This window comes from Taudactylus pleione, unplaced genomic scaffold (assembly GCF_031769625.1).
Source record: "Taudactylus pleione unplaced genomic scaffold, aTauple2 ptg000174l, whole genome shotgun sequence".
Lineage (NCBI taxonomy): Eukaryota > Metazoa > Chordata > Amphibia > Anura > Myobatrachidae > Taudactylus > Taudactylus pleione.
In genome coordinates, this window is record NW_028284576.1 from 7469143 (window position 1) to 7488779 (window position 19637).

At 42.8% G+C, this 19637-nt stretch overlaps 1 protein-coding gene across 1 annotated transcript in view; it reads left to right on the forward strand.

The window, feature by feature from the left end:
* Positions 1-19637, forward strand: part of LOC148520809 (class I histocompatibility antigen, Gogo-B*0103 alpha chain-like) — a 359871-nt gene that overhangs the window by 49011 nt on the left and 291223 nt on the right. Inside the window, exon 2 of the mRNA XM_088475585.1 lies at positions 5096-5356. Coding sequence (XP_088331711.1) covers positions 5096-5356 — 261 coding nt within the window. The remainder of the gene's footprint in view (positions 1-5095; positions 5357-19637) is intronic.

The following is a 19637-nucleotide window of genomic DNA, read 5'->3' on the forward strand; positions in this document are numbered from 1 at the left end:
ATGACAGGATGAGAGTGACAGGTGAGGAATAGGGAATGACAGGATAGGAATAAGGAATGACAGGATGAGAGTGACAGGTGAGGAATAAGGAATGACAGGATGAGAGTGACAGGAGAGGAATAGGGAATGACAGGATGAGAGTGACAGGTGAGGAATAAGGAATGACAGGTGAGGAATAAGGAATGACCGGATGAGAGTGACAGGTGAGGAATAAGGAATGACCGGATGAGAGTGACAGGTGAGGAATAAGGAATGACCAGATGAGAGTGACAGGTGAGGAATAAGGAATGACAGGATGAGAGTGACAGGTGAGGAATAAGGAATGACAGGATGAGAGTGACAGGTGAGGAATAAGGAATGACAGGGTGAGAGTGACAGGTGAGGAATAAGGAATTACAGGATGAGAGTGACAGGTGAGGATTAAGGAATGACAGGATGAGAGTGACAGGTGAGGAATAAGGAATGACCGGATGAGAGTGACAGGTGAGGAATAAGGAATGACCGGATGAGAGTGACAGGTGAGGAATAAGGAATGACAGGATGAGAGTGACAGGAGAGGAATAAGGAATGACAGGATGAGAGTGACAGGTGAGGAATAAGGAATGACAGGATGAGAGTGACAGGTGAGGAATAAGAAATTACAGGATGAGAGTGACAGGTGAGGATTAAGGAATGACAGGGTGAGAGTGACAGGAGAGGAATAAGGAATGACAGGATGAGAGTGACAGGAGAGGAATAAGGAATGACAGGATGAGAGTGACAGGTGAGGAATAAGGAATGACAGGATGAGAGTGACAGGTGAGGAGGAGACTCAGGAAAAAGGGAGAAGACAGAAAATGACTGCACTCAGAGAGTATGGAGGATAATAGACTGAAATGTTCTTCTCTGTCCTGGAAAAAACTGGAACAAAGAGAAACATTTCCATAGATCTCTCCATTAAATACCACATGACCGCTCCCCATGAACTTTCATTGGCTGCATAAGACCAGCTAATCTTAAAGAGGCAATAGCCAACACGTTATTAAACTGGCAACACTCAAAACACTTGTGGTTTAATGTCCCTCATGCTTAAATTTCAGCCTTCAGGCTCACTATTATTACACTATAAGATGAATGTATGTATATCAGATAATACCGGGCTGTATATTATCAATTACTGTATCTGTTATTAATATTACACTATAAGATAAATGTATGTGTATAGGTCAGTGGCGGGCTGGGCCGGGGGGCAGGGTGCCATCTGCCCTCCGGTCCGGTATAATTTCAGTATTACGGGGCCGCCAGTTGCCTCCTTAGTTGTTATACATATACACTTCTGGTGGCCGGGAGACATGCAGAGGATGCTTCCCGGTGGGCTGCAATCGGGAAACCGGCTGACGTAATCCCGACAGCCGGCTTCCCGATTGCTTTATCCCGGCGTGGGTTACATGACAGGCGTCTATACCTAGCGGCATACAGGCGCACCAGGTTTAGGGCACCCGGGGGGACTTAGGGTTAGGCACCCCCCCGCGGGACTTAGGTTTAGGCAGCGGGGAAGGGTGGGTTAGGCACTTAGAGGGGGGTTAGGGTTAGGCACTTGGTAGGGGAGGTTAGGGTTAGGCACCCCTAAGGAGGGTTAGGGGTGTAGGTTAGCTTTTACTTACCTTTAGGACGATCGGGATTTCCAGCGCTGTCGGGCTTCCGCTGCCGGGCTCTGCTGATTTGTCGGCCTGCCGCTGCCGGGAATCGAACTGCCGGCCATGCAGCCAGCGGTATTTCATACAGATTCCTCCCCAGCCACTCAGTTAGTGTAACAAGGATAATCAGCGCGCCTGTATGCCGCACTGATTTTCCTTGAAGCGCCTGTAATAAGCAGTCGGGGAGCATCTTGTGCATGTCTCCGGGACGCCAGAGCCATAGGTGAAACCAAGGGGTGGTCTGGGAGTGCACAGGACCACCCCTCCGCAGGGCATCTGTGATTACTCTCGGTCCGGTTTCACACTGCCACAGTCCGCACGCTCAGGCAGCAGGCATTGCAGGCCAGGAGCCGGACTCAGGGGCAGATCATTCACCATGAGCATGACTGACTACAATGAATTAGCTGGGGGTGGGGCGCCACTGGGTGAGGGGTGGGAGAGCAAGGCACCTCCTCTTCCATTCCACTGCCCAGCTGTCCCGTGCGGTCTGTCTCTACATTATTGTCAGCAACTCAGCATACAGTGATCCCTGCAGCGGCTGCGCTGATACAGATGCCCGGAGACTTCCCTGGTAGCCAGAATCACCTGGACCTTACATGGAGGTAAGAAGTCCGGGGGTTCTACTACTAGGCCATTGACTTCCCGTGCAGCTGAGATGGAACTACAAGTCCCAGCACAACATGTCAACTGGATGCGCTGGGACTTGTAGTGCCATCGCAACTAGAGCGGCCCTGAAAAACGGTGATATCAGTGGATCACCCTAATAATTGTACTGTGTGTGCGGGCGACAGAGTAAACTATTGATCGGTTGGGCATGCCAGATGTAGGGCGGCATGGGCAATGCATATGTGTTTGATTTGTTTTTCCTGTAGGGGACAATGGGGCAGATGTATGAAGCGCTGGAAAGTGATGAATGCAGAGTGATAAACGTCCAACCACTCAGCTCCTAACTGTCATGTTACAGGCTGTGTTTGAAAAATGACAGTTGGGAGCTGATTGGCTGGTGGTTTATCACTCTCCACTTTAGGACTTCCCAGAGCTTCATACATCTGCTCCAATGTGTTTTATTCTTTTCCTGTGAGGGCTATTGTGTTTTATTCTTTTCCTGTGAGGGCTATTGTGTTTTATTCTTTTCCTGTGAGGGCTATTGTGTTTTAAGTACAACCTCTAGTCAGGGTTATCAACACCAGGGCCACTTGCTTGTGCTGCCCCCCAGGCTGAAAGTTGCCAGCCAGCCCTTGTGTATTATTATTATACATTACTATACCTGTTATTATTATTACACTATAAAATAAATGTATGTATACAGGTAATACCGGGCTGTATATTATTATACATTACTGTACCTGTTATTATTACAATATAAGATAAATGTATGTATACAGGTAATACCGGGCTGTATATTATACATTACTGTACCTGTTATTATTACAATATAAGATAAATGTATGTATACAGGTAATACCGGGCTGTATATTATTATACATTACTGTACCTGTTATTATTACAATATAAGATAAATGTATGTATACAGGTAATACCGGGCTGTATATTATTATACATTACTGTACCTGTTATTATTACAATATAAGATAAATGTATGTATACAGGTAATACCGGGCTGTATATTATTATACATTACTGTACCTGTTATTATTACAATATAAGATAAATGTATGTATACAGGTAAAACTGGGCTGTATATTATTATACATTACTGTACCTGTTATTATTACAATATAAGATAAATGTATGTATACAGGTAATACCGGGCTATATGTTATTACACATTAATGTACCTGTTATTATTATTACACTATAAGATAAATGTAGGTATAAAGTCGCCGCTTTATGTGGAATATTGGTGGCGCTGAGCAGACACTGGGCCTGACTCAGAGATATACGCAGTGCTGATATTACGCAGACTGAGCGAGTGTTTGCCATTGCACATGTGTATAAGCCGCACTATGCGTGCGCAGCGATCGCATTGTGATTACGGACACACGGAGTAATCCTCATAGTGAGTGACAAGTTATCAGCGTTTGGGGGTGGTGACGGGCATGAGAGCTCATCGTGTCAGGAGAGCTGCCAAGTCTGCCGCTGGTCACACCTGCTGCAAGGATAATATGGCCGCTCTATGTGCGTCAATGTTACCGATATTTACGTAGATAAATAATGTCATACGCAGGTAAGAAGGCAGCAGTGGGCGTCCCTATGCTCGGATGATCTTTGGAACTATTAGTATATTATCAATGCTGCATTCAGTGCGAAATCGCAGCTATGACCGACCGGCCATCTCTAAATCAGGCCCACTAGATGTGACACTTGTGTAACATATACGGTATATATAATATAATATAATATGCCATTCTAGTCCAAACTAAACAACTCCTTTGGTGAAGTAGGTATGATTACACATTAGAAATAAAAAATATCAAATGTCCAAAACTTGTAGATGAAAAGTAACAGAGAAAGGGGCCTATTCATCAACACTAAATTAACGTTTTTAAGGACATTTTCCTTAAATAACGTTATTTTAGTATTCATGAAGCCACTTAGCACAGGAGATATCACTGATATCTCCTGTGCTAAGTCCCCCTGCGTTAATTTCCACACTCCCCATACATTAGTACATTAGTTTGGGGATGTGGAAATTATGCTATTCATCAAATTCCGAAAATTATGAATTTTCGGAATTTGATGGAGGTACTATCCGCCACTGTGAGGTGAGACTTACCTGTGTCAGTGTGTGCAGCTCCCCCGGTGTCTCCCTCCGGCGCTCTGGTGCGTCCTCTGGCTCCGGAGGCTGGTCGGACATTGTGTTCTCCCAGCAGAACACAATAAAGATTAGAAAAAAAAAAAACTTTTTTTTTTATTCTAATCTGTACTGTGGTCTGCTGGGAGACCATGTGACAGACCAGCAGGACGGAGCCGGAGGCTGCTGCGCGGACAGGTAAGTGCTGAAAGGGGGGGGGGAGGTGAGCGGGGGGAGGGGGGGCAGGTGAGCGGAGGGGGGGGCACAAACTTACCGCCGCTGTAGGCAGTGCTGCACATGCGCTGGGTTAACAAATGTAACAGCGAATGTGCAGCACTGATTCCAGCTGCGGTAAGTTAGTGTAGATGGAGATAACTATCTATTTCCCGAAAAGCTGTCATCACAAAAATGACAGCTTTTCGGAATAGATAGTTATAGGGAGGAGGAACAATGAATCCCTCTGGTAATTAGGTAGAACTCCATGTGAGTTCTAAACCTAATTACCTCCAGGGAAAGTGTAGTAATGATGAATAGGCCCCATAATGTTATAATAATGCAGATCTCACAGTGTTAGTGTGTCTGACCCTGCAGCTTCTATTACACATGTCTGTGGTGTCCTGTGTATAATATGTGAGATATGTAACATTCTCTGTGTCTCTCTCAGACAGTCACACCCTGCGGTATTATGAGACGGGGGTCTCAGGTAAAGGATCGGGGCTGCCGGAGTTCTCTGTAGTTGGATATGTGGATGATCAGCAGATTACACATTATAGCAGTGACTCTCGTCTCTGGCGTCCTGTGGCTCCGTGGATGAATAATGAGGGACCGGAGTACTGGGAGGGACAGACACAGATTGGTAAAGGCAACGAGGCTGTATCCAAACACAATGTGAGGACAGCGATGAGTCGCTTCAACCAGACTGGAGGTGAGACCCACACTACACTGTATATACATATATAACACACACTACACTGTATATACACATAACACACACACTACACTGTATATACATATATAACACACACTACACTGTATATACACATAACACACACACTACACTGTATATACATATATAACACACACACTGTATATACACACCACACACTGCACTGTATATACATATAACACACTGCACTGTATATACATATAACACACACTACACTGTATATACACATATAACACACACACTACACTGTATATACACATAACACACACACTACACTGTATATACATATATAACACACACACACTGTATATACACACCACACACTGCACTGTATATACATATAACACACTGCACTGTATATACATATAACACACACTACACTGTATATACACATATAACACACACACTACACTGTATATACACATAACACACACTACACTGTATATACACATATAACACACACACTACACTGTATATACACATAACACACACTACACTGTATATACACATTACACACACACTACACTGTATATACACATAACACACACTACACTGTATATACACATTACACACACACTACACTGTATATACACATATAACACACACTACACTGTATATACATATAACACACACTACACTGTATATACACATAACACACACACTACACTGTATATACACATATAACACACACACTACACTGTATATACACATATAACACACTGCACTGTATATACACACACCACACACTGCACTGTATATACACATAACACACACTACACTGTATATACACATTACACACACTACACTGTATATACACATATAACACACACTGTATATACACATAACACACACTACACTGTATATACACATTACACACACTGTATATACACATATAACACACACTGTATATACACATAACACACACTACACTGTATATACACATTACACACACTGTATATACACATAACACACACTACACTGTATATACACATTACACACACTGTATATACACATATAACACACACTGCACTGTATATACACATATAACACACACTGCACTGTATATACACATATAACACACACTGTATATACACATAACACACACTACACTGTATATACACATTACACACACTGTATATACACATATAACACACACTGCACTGTATATACACATATAACACACACTGCACTGTATATACACATAACACACACACTACACTGTATATACACACACCACACACACTACACTGTATATACACACACCACACACACTACACTGTATATACATATATAACACACACACTGTATATACACACCACACACTGCACTGTATATACATATAACACACACTACACTGTATATACACATATAACACACACACTACACTGTATATACACATAACACACACTACACTGTATATACACATTACACACACACTACACTGTATATACACATATAACACACACTGCACTGTATATACATATAACACACACTACACTGTATATACACATAACACACACACTACACTGTATATACACATATAACACACTGCACTGTATATACACACCACACACTGCACTGTATATACACAACACACACTACACTGTATATACACATTACACACACTACACTGTATATACACATATAACACACACTGTATATACACAACACACACTACACTGTATATACACATTACACACACTACACTGTATATACACATATAACACACACTGTATATACACAACACACACTACACTGTATATACACATTACACACACTACACTGTATATACACATATAACACACACTGTATATACACAACACACACTACACTGTATATACACATTACACACACTGTATATACACATATAACACACACTGTATATACACATAACACACTACACTGTATATACACATTACACACACTGTATATACACATAACACACACTACACTGTATATACACATTACACACACTGTATATACACATATAACACACACTGCACTGTATATACACATATAACACACACTGCACTGTATATACACATATAACACACACTGTATATACACATAACACACACTACACTGTATATACACATTACACACACTGTATATACACATATAACACACACTGCACTTTATATACACATATAACACACACTGCACTGTATATACACATAACACACACTACACTGTATATACACATTACACACACACACTACACTGTATATACACATATAACACACACTGTATATACACATAACACACACTACACTGTATATACACATTACACACACTGTATATACACATATAACACACACTGCACTGTATATACACATATAACACACACTGCACTGTATATACACATAACACACACTACACTGTATATACACACACACCACACACACTACACTGTATATACACATATAACACACACTGCACTGTATATACACATAACACACACACTACACTGTATATACACACACCACACACACTACACTGTATATACACATTACACACACTACACTGTATATACACACCACACACTACACTGTATATACACATAACACACACTACACTGTATATACACATATAACACACTACACTGTATATACACATATAACACACACTGCACTGTATATACACATATAACACACACTGCACTGTATATACACATATAACACACACTGCACTGTATATACACACACACCACACACACTACACTGTATATACACATATAACACACACTGCACTGTATATACACATATAACACACACACTACACTGTATATACACATAACACACACTACACTGTATATACACATAACACACACACTACACTGTATATACACATATAACACACACTGCACTGTATATACACATATAACACACACACTACACTGTATATACACATATAACACACACTACACTGTATATACACATAACACACACACTACACTGTATATACACATATAACACACACTACACTGTATATACACATATAACACACACTACACTGTATATACACACACACCACACACACTACACTGTATATACACACACACCACACACACTACACTGTATATACACATATAACACACACTGCACTGTATATACACACACACCACACACACTACACTGTATATACACATATAACACACACTACACTGTATATACACATAACACACACTACACTGTATATACACATATAACACACACTGCACTGTATATACACATATAACACACACTGCACTGTATATACACACATAACATACACACTACACTGTATATACACACACACCACACACACTACACTGTATATACACATATAACACACACTACACTGTATATACACATAACACACACACTACACTGTATATACACATATAACACACACTACACTGTATATACACATAACACACACACTACACTGTATATACACATATAACACACACTGTATATACACATATAACACACACTACACTGTATATATACACATAACACACTACACTGTATATATACACACACCACACACACTACACTGTATATACACACACACCACACACACTACACTGTATATACACATATAACACACACTGCACTGTATATACACACACACCACACACACTACACTGTATATACACATATAACACACACTGCACTGTATATACACATAACACACACTACACTGTATATACACATATAACACACACACTACACTGTATATACACATATAACACACACTGCACTGTATATACACACATAACACACACTGCACTGTATATACACACATAACATACACACTACACTGTATATACACACACACCACACACACTACACTGTATATACACATATAACACACACTACACTGTATATACACATAACACACACACTACACTGTATATACACATATAACACACACTACACTGTATATACACACACTACACTGTATATACACACACACCACACACACTACACTGTATATACACACACACACCACACACACTACACTGTATATACACATATAACACACACTACACTGTATATACACACACCACACACACTACACTGTATATACACATATAACACACACTGCACTGTATATACACATATAACACACACACTACACTGTATATACACATAACACACACTACACTGTATATACACATTACACACACACTACACTGTATATACACACATAACACACACTGTATATACACATAACACACACTACACTGTATATACACATTACACACACTGTATATACACATATAACACACACTGTATATACACATAACACACACTACACTGTATATACACATATAACACACACTGTCTATACACACTACACTGTATATACACATATAACACACACTGCACTGTATATACACATATAACACACACTGCACTGTATATACACATATAACACACACTGCACTGTATATACACATAACACACACTACACTGTATATACACATTACACACACACACACTGTATATACACATATAACACACACTACACTGTATATACACATTACACACACACTACACTGTATATACACATTACACACACACTACACTGTATATACACATTACACACACTACACTGTATATACACATATAACACACACTGCACTGTATATACACATATAACACACACTGCACTGTATATACACATATAACACACACACTACACTGTATATACACATATAACACACACTGCACTGTATATACACATTACACACACTACACTGTATATATACACATAACACACACTACACTGTATATAAACATTACACACACTACACTGTATATACACATATAACACACACTGCACTGTATATACACATAACACACACACTACACTGTATATACACATATAACACACACTACACTGTATATACACATATAACACACACTGTATATACACACTACACTGTATATACACATAACACACACTACACTGTATATACACATTACACACACTACACTGTATATACACATATAACACACACACTGCACTGTATATACACATAACACACACTGTATATACACACTACACTGTATATACACATAACACACACTACACTGTATATACACATTACACACACTACACTGTATATACACATAACACACACTACACTGTATATACACATAACACACACTACACTGTATATATACACATAACACACTACACTGTATATACACATACACACTACACTGTATATAAACATTACACACACTACACTGTATATACACATATAACACACACTGCACTGTATATACACATATAACACACACTGCACTGTATATACACATAACACACACACTACACTGTATATACACATAACACACACACTACACTGTATATACACATATAACACACACACTACACTGTATATACACATATAACACACACTGTATATACACACTACACTGTATATACACATAACACACACTACACTGTATATACACATTACACACACTACACTGTATATACACATATAACACACACTACACTGTATATACACATAACACACACTACACTGTATATAAACATTACACACACTACACTGTATATACTAGGGATGTGCAGGCTCGGATAGGTTCGAGTTTGCACGCCGAGTTCGGATTTTTCCCTCTAAAAAAAACGGAACTCAGAAAGATGCAAAACATCATCATTCCTGGACTTTTGTGCAAGTGTGACCACAAGACTTAAATAAACGACAGGCTCAATCCACGGCACTCGACCATCTGGGTGCCCTTGGTATGTGACCACACCATCTACATAAAAAATATCATACAAACTCGGCACTCACATGCTTTCAAACTGCAACTCCTTTGAACATAGGGAATGTTGGTTCCAAAATATTGCAATCATTTGTTAAGCTGGCCACCGCTTCTCGGTCATTCCCATCTAGCCAGTCCCTACACTGATTCTCAGATAAATGAACTTGATCTGCCATCTTGGCCTCAAGCTTGCATACATTTTAAACATAAAACTGGGTCCTGCCTTAAAGAGACAGGACCGCACCCAGGGCTATCAGTTACTAAGCACCTGGAAAAAGAAAAAAGTTTGTCTTACATTTGTGGTCCTGTCTCTTTAAGGCAGGACCCAGTTTTATGTTTAAAATGTATCATCTATAATGATAATATAGCCATGTACTATTACATAGGAATCCCTATAACTAGGGAGAGACTAAATAACTCTGTAGGGTGACATTATGTATTATATAATAACATACTGAGAATAATGTCAGTGCAGTATGCAGAGCACCCAGTGATATACACCTCTCACCTCATCTAATCTCACCATACAGTTATTTAGTCATCCCCTAGTTATAGGGTTTCATATGTAATAGTACATGGCTATATTATCATTATAGCTGGGGTTAGATTTATCGGTAAGTACCAAAATCCTGTTATTACATATACACCACCAGGGGGCGCTCAGTGGTCAGTGACTCCAATCCTGAATATATTATCCCATAAGGAGAAATAAGAACCTAACATAGGCCCTCATTCAGAGCCGTACGCTCTGAGCAGAGCGCACGCTCTGCATGAGGGCCGGGCTCCTTTTTCATGGAGCGTCCTCCTGGACGCTCGTATAGCTGTGGGTCACCACCCACAGGCTATACGAGCGTGCATTTTGATGGCCGCGATGGTCGTGACCATCGCGACCATCGAAATTGCGAGCCGGAGCCTACGGTTGAGGTTTTCAACCGCAAGCTCCGGAGTGATTTTGGCTCTATCAGAGCCAAAATCACTCCCACTGACATCACTAGTGATGTCAGTGGGCCGGCTTCTGACGGGAGGCGTTCCCGTGGGAACGCCCCCGTCAGGGAGGCACGCCCCCGGCACGCCCACCAAAGGGGGCGTGCTGTCAATCAACATTGACAGCACGCCCCCTTTGATCGGACACAACGAGCGAAGGAAAGTCCTTCGCTCGTCGTGTCTGGCGCATGCGCACGACGGAGCTCCCTCCGTCGTGCGCATGCTCAGTGCAGACCATCGACCCACTTGCGAGCGTACAGCCGCTCGCGAGTGGGTCTGAATCAGGCCCATATACCGCTATGACATTCTCTATGCAGTCTAATATTTATTTATTTATTTTATTACCAGTTATTTATATAGCGCACACATATTCCGCAGCGCTTTACAGAGAATAGTTGGCCATTCACATCAATCCCTGCCCCAGTGGAGCTTACAATCTATATTCCCCATCACATGCTCACACACATACACACTAGGGGTAATTTTGTTGGGAACCAATTAACCTACCAGTATATTTTTGGAGTGTGGGAGGAAACCGGAGCACCCGGAGGAAACCCACGCAAGCACAGGGAGAATATACAAACTCCACACAGTTAGGGCCGTAACTGGAATCGAACCCACAACCATAGCGCTGTGAGGCAGTAATGCTAACCATTACACCATCTGTGCTGCCCATATAATATAACGTATTATCACATATACACCACCAGGGGGCGCTCAGTGGTGACTCCAATCCTGATCATATTATCCCATAAGGTGAATGTAGCACCTAATATACACCGCCATGACTAATTCTGTATGCAGTATTATATAACGTATTATTATATATACACCACCAGTGGGTACTCAGTGATCAATGGCTCCAATCCTTTTCATATTATCCCATAAGGAGAACCAAGCACCTAACATACACCGTCATGCAGAGCAGGCCCCAGCTAAATTAGTGCGCTAGGTAAGATTTTGGGTGGTGCCCCCCTCACCGTGGGATCCTGAAAAGGTGTTTGGCCTCACAAAGGGGCCCTCACCCAGCACAGCATCCCCCTATGCCAGCACAGCACCCACCCTCAGTAGAAAGCACCCACCCTCAGCATAGCACCCACCCTCACCCACCACCCCTATCCCAGCAGAGCACCCCTCTCCCAGCAGTGAGCACACAGCACCCCAGCCATCTCCCAGTTCCAAACTTACTTTGGTGTAGCACAGCCTGCAGAGCCGGCCGACTGTAAGGTGCAGCAAGTCTCGGGTGGTGGACCCACTTTTCCCGTCTCAGGCTGGCAGGCTGCAGCTATGTGTGATGATTGCTGGAGGTGGAGCCCAGAGCCGTGAGATGTGACTCACTACTCTGAGCTCTGTAAAGGCCCATGATGCAGCAGCCATCCCGCCACCATTTACTTATAGCCCTGAATCATACAGTACTTGCCTACCCTCCCGATTTGGCCTGGAGCCTCCCAAAAATTGGGTGCCACTTCTGGCCCTTCACAAATACAGGCAGCCTCCCGGTGGGCACCATCTCATCCCCATCCCCCCAGCAGTTATAATAGAAACCCACACAGCGGGGGGGCCTGTGATGCGATTCGCGCTGAGTAACGTCATCATGGACCCGCCCCCTGCTTCATAATGCTGTTAATTTCGGCATTGTGAATAGGGGACGGGGCCACGATGACGCAATCATGCGGCCACGCCCCATGCTCCACCCACTATGCTGCATCATCACCGCATCACACCCCCTTTCTGCCTCAACATGTCCCCCCCCACCGTGGAAGCCTGATTGCTCCCTCCAGGAAGGAGGGAGCTGAGAGTCAGAAAGTTTGTCCTGAATGAGCTTTTGCCCATGCGCAGAAGCTCATTCTGATTGTGTGATGCCCCAGAGCCAACCCAGCGCTAACCACTAGCTGCCGTCCAGGTGCCCCACCCCCGCAAATTGCCGCCAGCTGCTCCACCACTGCCCGCTCAGTGTTTGCTGCTGCCAGGCCCAATCAGAGCTTTCAGGTGAGCTCCAATCATGGACACTGCACAGCGGCAGTAGCAGCTGCCAGAGTTTCTGCCCAGCTGGCAGCAGGTGTGTAGGCCATGACTGCACCAAATCTCCACCGGCCGTGGGCATTTGCTTAGTTTGTCTATGCCTAGGGCCGGCTCTGCCGCAAATGACTAATTCTGTATGCAGTATAACATAACTTATTATCACATATACACCACCAGAGGGCGCTCAGTGGTCAATGACTCCAATCCTGCTCATAATATCCCATAAGGAGAAACAAGCACCTAATATACACCGCCATGACTAATTCTGTATGCAGTATAACAACTTATTATCACATATACACCACCAGAGGGCGCTCAGTGGTCAGTGACTCCAATCCTGATCATAATATCCTATAAGGAGAAACAAGCACCTAATATACACCGCCATGACTAATTCTGTATGCAGTATAACAACTTATTATCACATATACACCACCAGAGGGCGCTCAGTGGTCAGTGACTCCAATCCTGATCATAATATCCCATAAGGAGAAACAAGCACCTAACATACATCGCCATGACTAATTCTGTATGCAGTATAACATAACTTATTATCACATATACACCACCAGAGGGCGCTCAGTGGTCAACGACTCCAATCCTGATTATAATATTCCATAAGGAGAAACAAGCACCTAATATACACCGCCATGACTAATTCTGTATGCAGTATAACAACTTATTATCACATATACACCACCAGAGGGCGCTCAGTGGTCAGTGACTCCAATCCTGATCATAATATCCTATAAGGAGAAACAAGCACCTAATATACACCGCCATGACTAATTCTGTATGCAGTATAACAACTTATTATCACATATACACCACCAGAGGGCGCTCAGTGGTCAGTGACTCCAATCCTGATCATAATATCCCATAAGGAGAAACAAGCACCTAACATACATCGCCATGACTAATTCTGTATGCAGTATAACATAACTTATTATCACATATACACCACCAGAGGGCGCTCAGTGGTCAACGACTCCAATCCTGATTATAATATTCCATAAGGAGAAACAAGCCTTTAGAATGTAAGCTCTCACGAGCAGGGCCCTCATCCCTAACGTGCTTCTCATTTTTGTACTGTGTAAGGTGCTGCGGAACCTATGTGGCACCATATAAGTAAAGATAATTATAATAACAATCACCTAACATACACCGCCATGACATTCTGTATGCAGTATAATAGAATGTATTATCACATATACACCACCAGGGGGCGCTCAGTGGTCAATGACTCCAATCCTGATCATATTATCCCATAAGGCAGGGGTTCCCAACCACGGTCCTCAAGGCACACTAACAGTCCAGGTTTTAAGGATAGCCATACTTGAACACAGGCAATATAATTAGTACCTTCGTTATTTTAATTAAACCATCTGTGCTTTAGCATGGATATCACCAAAACCAGGACTGTTAGTGTGCCTTGAGGACCGAGGTTGGGAATCACTGCCATAAGGAGAGAGAGCTCCCTGTACAGAGATGTAATGATATAAATCTATATTACATAAGTATATAATTGTAAGATATTGGAGGGCGCTATCCCATAGATAAATGAGGAAATTGAAGCTTATACCATGAGTAAAATGTGGACTAAAAACTGCTGATAATAAATTGTCAGTTGCAAATTGGTTTCTACTTCATCTTATTGTATAGCTCAGAATTACACAGGATCAGCGGTAATTAGTGATAATTACACAGTCACATGTCAGTAATATATAAGTGGCTGATGGTGGTGATAGATGAACCAGTACATATTACACCAACCACATGTAATATAATAACATACAGGGCAGCACAGACGGTGTAATGGTCAGCATTACTGCCTCACCGCACTGATGTTCTGGGTTCGATTCCCACAATAGCCCTAACTGTGGGGAGTTTGTATATTCTCCCTGTGCCTGCGTGGGTTTCCTCCGGGTTCTCCGGTTTCCTCCCACACTCCATAAATATACTGGTAGGCTAATTGGCTCCCAACAAAATGAACCCTCGTGTGTGTGTGCGCATGTGATAGGGAATATAGAGTGTAAGCTCCACTAGGGCAGGGACGGATGTGAATGGCCAAGTAACAGCGCTGTGGAATATGTGTGCGCTATATAAATAACTGGTAATAAATAAATAAAACACACAGATGTGGGGGCAGTAGGTGATGGTATAATACACAGTATGGCTGTGATCTGTCCCCCCCCATCGGGCAGGTCCCTGATGGATGAATGACCCAGCGATGATCCTCTTACACACAAGCAGCAGAGTTGTCTATGCCCCTCTCCCTCTAATCTTATTTGAATGTGAGTATAATGGGGGAGGGGTGACAACAGCACCGGGGCCATATATCATACATACCCTCCCTAGTATCAGAGAGGAGAGTGATATTTATCTTATACTACTCTCTGTGTCTCACATAATGTTATATTGTCCCCTATAGCCAGATGGAGTAACCCTGTATATTACCCCCATCACCACCAGATGTGTGAGACCCCTGTGAGCGGAGCAGTGCCCCATATTCCCTACTAGCTGGGATACCCGGCATTGCCCAGTTTGAAGACTGAACCCTGAAGTACATGCAGCATGGCATGACACATCGCACTGTCCTCCGCTGCATGGTGCATTGTGTACAGACGGCGCATCGTATCGCTCCCCCAGGCTGTCCCATCGCTGGGTACACACATCGTATCGCTCCATCAGGCCGTCCCATCGCTGGGTACACACATCGTATCGCTCCATCAGGCCATCCCATCGCTGGGTACACACATCGTATCGCTCCATCAGGCCGTCCCATCGCTGGGTACACACATCGTATCGCTCCATCAGGCCGTCTCATCGCTGGGTACACACAAAGTATCGCTCCATCAGACCATCCCATCGCTGGGTACACACATCGTATCGCACCATCAGGCCGTCCCATCGCTGGGTACACACATCGTATCACACCATCAGGCCATCCCATCGCTGGGTACACACATCGTATCGCTCCATCAGGCAGTCCCATCGCTGGGTAGACACATCGTATCGCCCCATCAGGCCGTCCCATCGCTGGGTAGACACATCGTATCGCACCATCAGGCCGTCCCATCGCTGCGTACACACATCGTATCACTCCATCAGGCCATCCCATCACTGGGTACACACATCGTATCACTCCATCAGGCCGTCCCATCGCTGGGTACACACATCGTATCGCTCCATAGGCCATCCCATCACTGGGTACACACATCGTATCGCTCCATCAGGCTGTCCCATCGCTTTTTTTTTCCTGGAGACATGTTATCTCTACCCTTGCACAGAATATCCATTTCAAAAGGAGTCTCACACTGGGATTTTCACACCTATACAATAGAAATGGCTTCTAACACCTTTCCACAAGCCTGCTTTGCCCTGGAATAATTTTTAAGTATGACTAAATCATCAACTGAAAAGACAGGTTAGCTTATTAGATAATCCTTATTCAAACTATACCTTTTGTACAAGAGAGAAGCAACTGGACATAGCAATGGCCAAATTAAATTAGACTGCTCATGAATCCCATTATAACTTCTGGATCACACACAGAGTTGAGAACACAGAAAAATAAAAACTGCTTTATTTTCTTATCATCAAATGTAATTCGTGCTCTCTCATCGATGACCCAAAATGTATTTTTACACCTCCAGCTTTATTCTTTCACTCCGCCCACCACGAGCAGCAGTTTCTATTGATCCAGCACAGGCTTCCATTTTTAAATACCTTGGCATTTTCAAAAAAACTCAATGGGGCAGTCATGGGAAGCGAGGAAGAAAGTCTCTTATCCGCTGTAACCACGTCAGTTCCTTGCCTTCAGACTCACCAGTTTCATATAGGAGACAAATAGAAGTGGTACCTATCAAACGGCCCTGTCCTTGGAAGAACAGATCATTAAACTCCCGCTCTGTGACTGACATCTCCAGAGCCCCCACACTCAATATAAAGAAAACTACAGGCCCTCTGGTATGCCCAATCGGGTCTGTCCTTTGTAATGCCAGATCTATAAGAAAGAAGACTGCTACAATTGCTGACCTTATTGAATCTTCAGATCTTGCCTGTATTACAGGGACTTGGCTAGATGAAAATGCAGCTCCTATTTTGGAAGCTGCAGTTCCAACAAATTACTATGTCATTCACAACCCAAGACTTAACCACAGGGGAGGGGGATTGGCAATCTGCTTTAAAAAAGAACTTAAACTTAGGTCCACCCAATGGAAATTACTCATTTGAGTGCATTTCTGCTCGGAGTTCTACAGACTTAGGATTCAGAGTACTTCTCATTTACCGCCCCCCTGGAGCTGGAAAGATATTGCTACAAGAATTTGTAGAAATTGTTGCTGGGCTAGTTGTGGAGCATCAAAGATGGCTGATCCTTGGGGATTTCAATGCATGGGTTGATGATGAGCTCTCTCACCTTGGCCAAGATCTCTTGTGCACAATGAATGCTCTGGGCCTCACACAAGTCATTCCTTCAGCTACTCATTTAAGTGGTCACACTCTTGATCTTGTCTTCCAGATTGGATTAGAAGTCTCTGACCTAAATATAAACCCAGTCACGTGGTCAGACCGCCACTCAATTCGCTTCTCAGTCACAACCCCTCAAAATAGAACTTTACCCATGGAGTTGACAAGGTATCGTCCAAGGAGGGGTGTGACCCCCCCAGGCTCTTGCAGCAAACCTGGATCTTTCTGCGGTAATGGGGGCCTGTGAAGATCCTTGTTCTCTAGTCCATTACTGTAACAGAGATGTGGGAGGGGCTGGGCTGCACATCTTAATATTAAACATGATAATAGGTGCTACCATGCTGAGACCAGTAGTTCTACAGCAAAAAGGAGAGGGGGGGGGGGAGGAGCAGGTGCACACTATAAGCACTAAGAAAATAAATAATCAAAAATATCTATAATAGACTGTAATAATTAACATGGTTTTAAATGTAAGGTTTCTTAGTACATGTTTGGCCAAAGATGTTTGCCCACCTACCACGTCACAGTGAACCTTATACAGGTGGGTCCCTAACATCTCTAATACTAACACACTAATTAATTTATCAAGGACTTACCTATCATAGAGCCCATTAGATGTGTGTACTGCAATGCAAGGACCCATACCAGTTAAAATCACCTGGGGCAGACAGGAAGAGTGCTAGCCCAAAGAAGGGGTCTCACCTTCAGAGTGTACCTTAAATACACACACACAGGAAATGGGAGGGGCTGGGCCAGGTGATTTTAACTGGTATGGGTCCTTGCATTGCAGTACACACATCTAATGGGCTCTATGACAGGTAAGTCCTTGATACATTAATTAGTGTGTTAGTATTAGAGATGTTAGGGATCCACCTGTATAAGGTTCACCGTGACGTGGTAGGTGGGCAAACATCTTTGGCCAAACATGTACTAAGAAACCTTACATTTAAAACCATGTTAATTATTACAGTCTATTATAGATATTTTTGATTATTTGT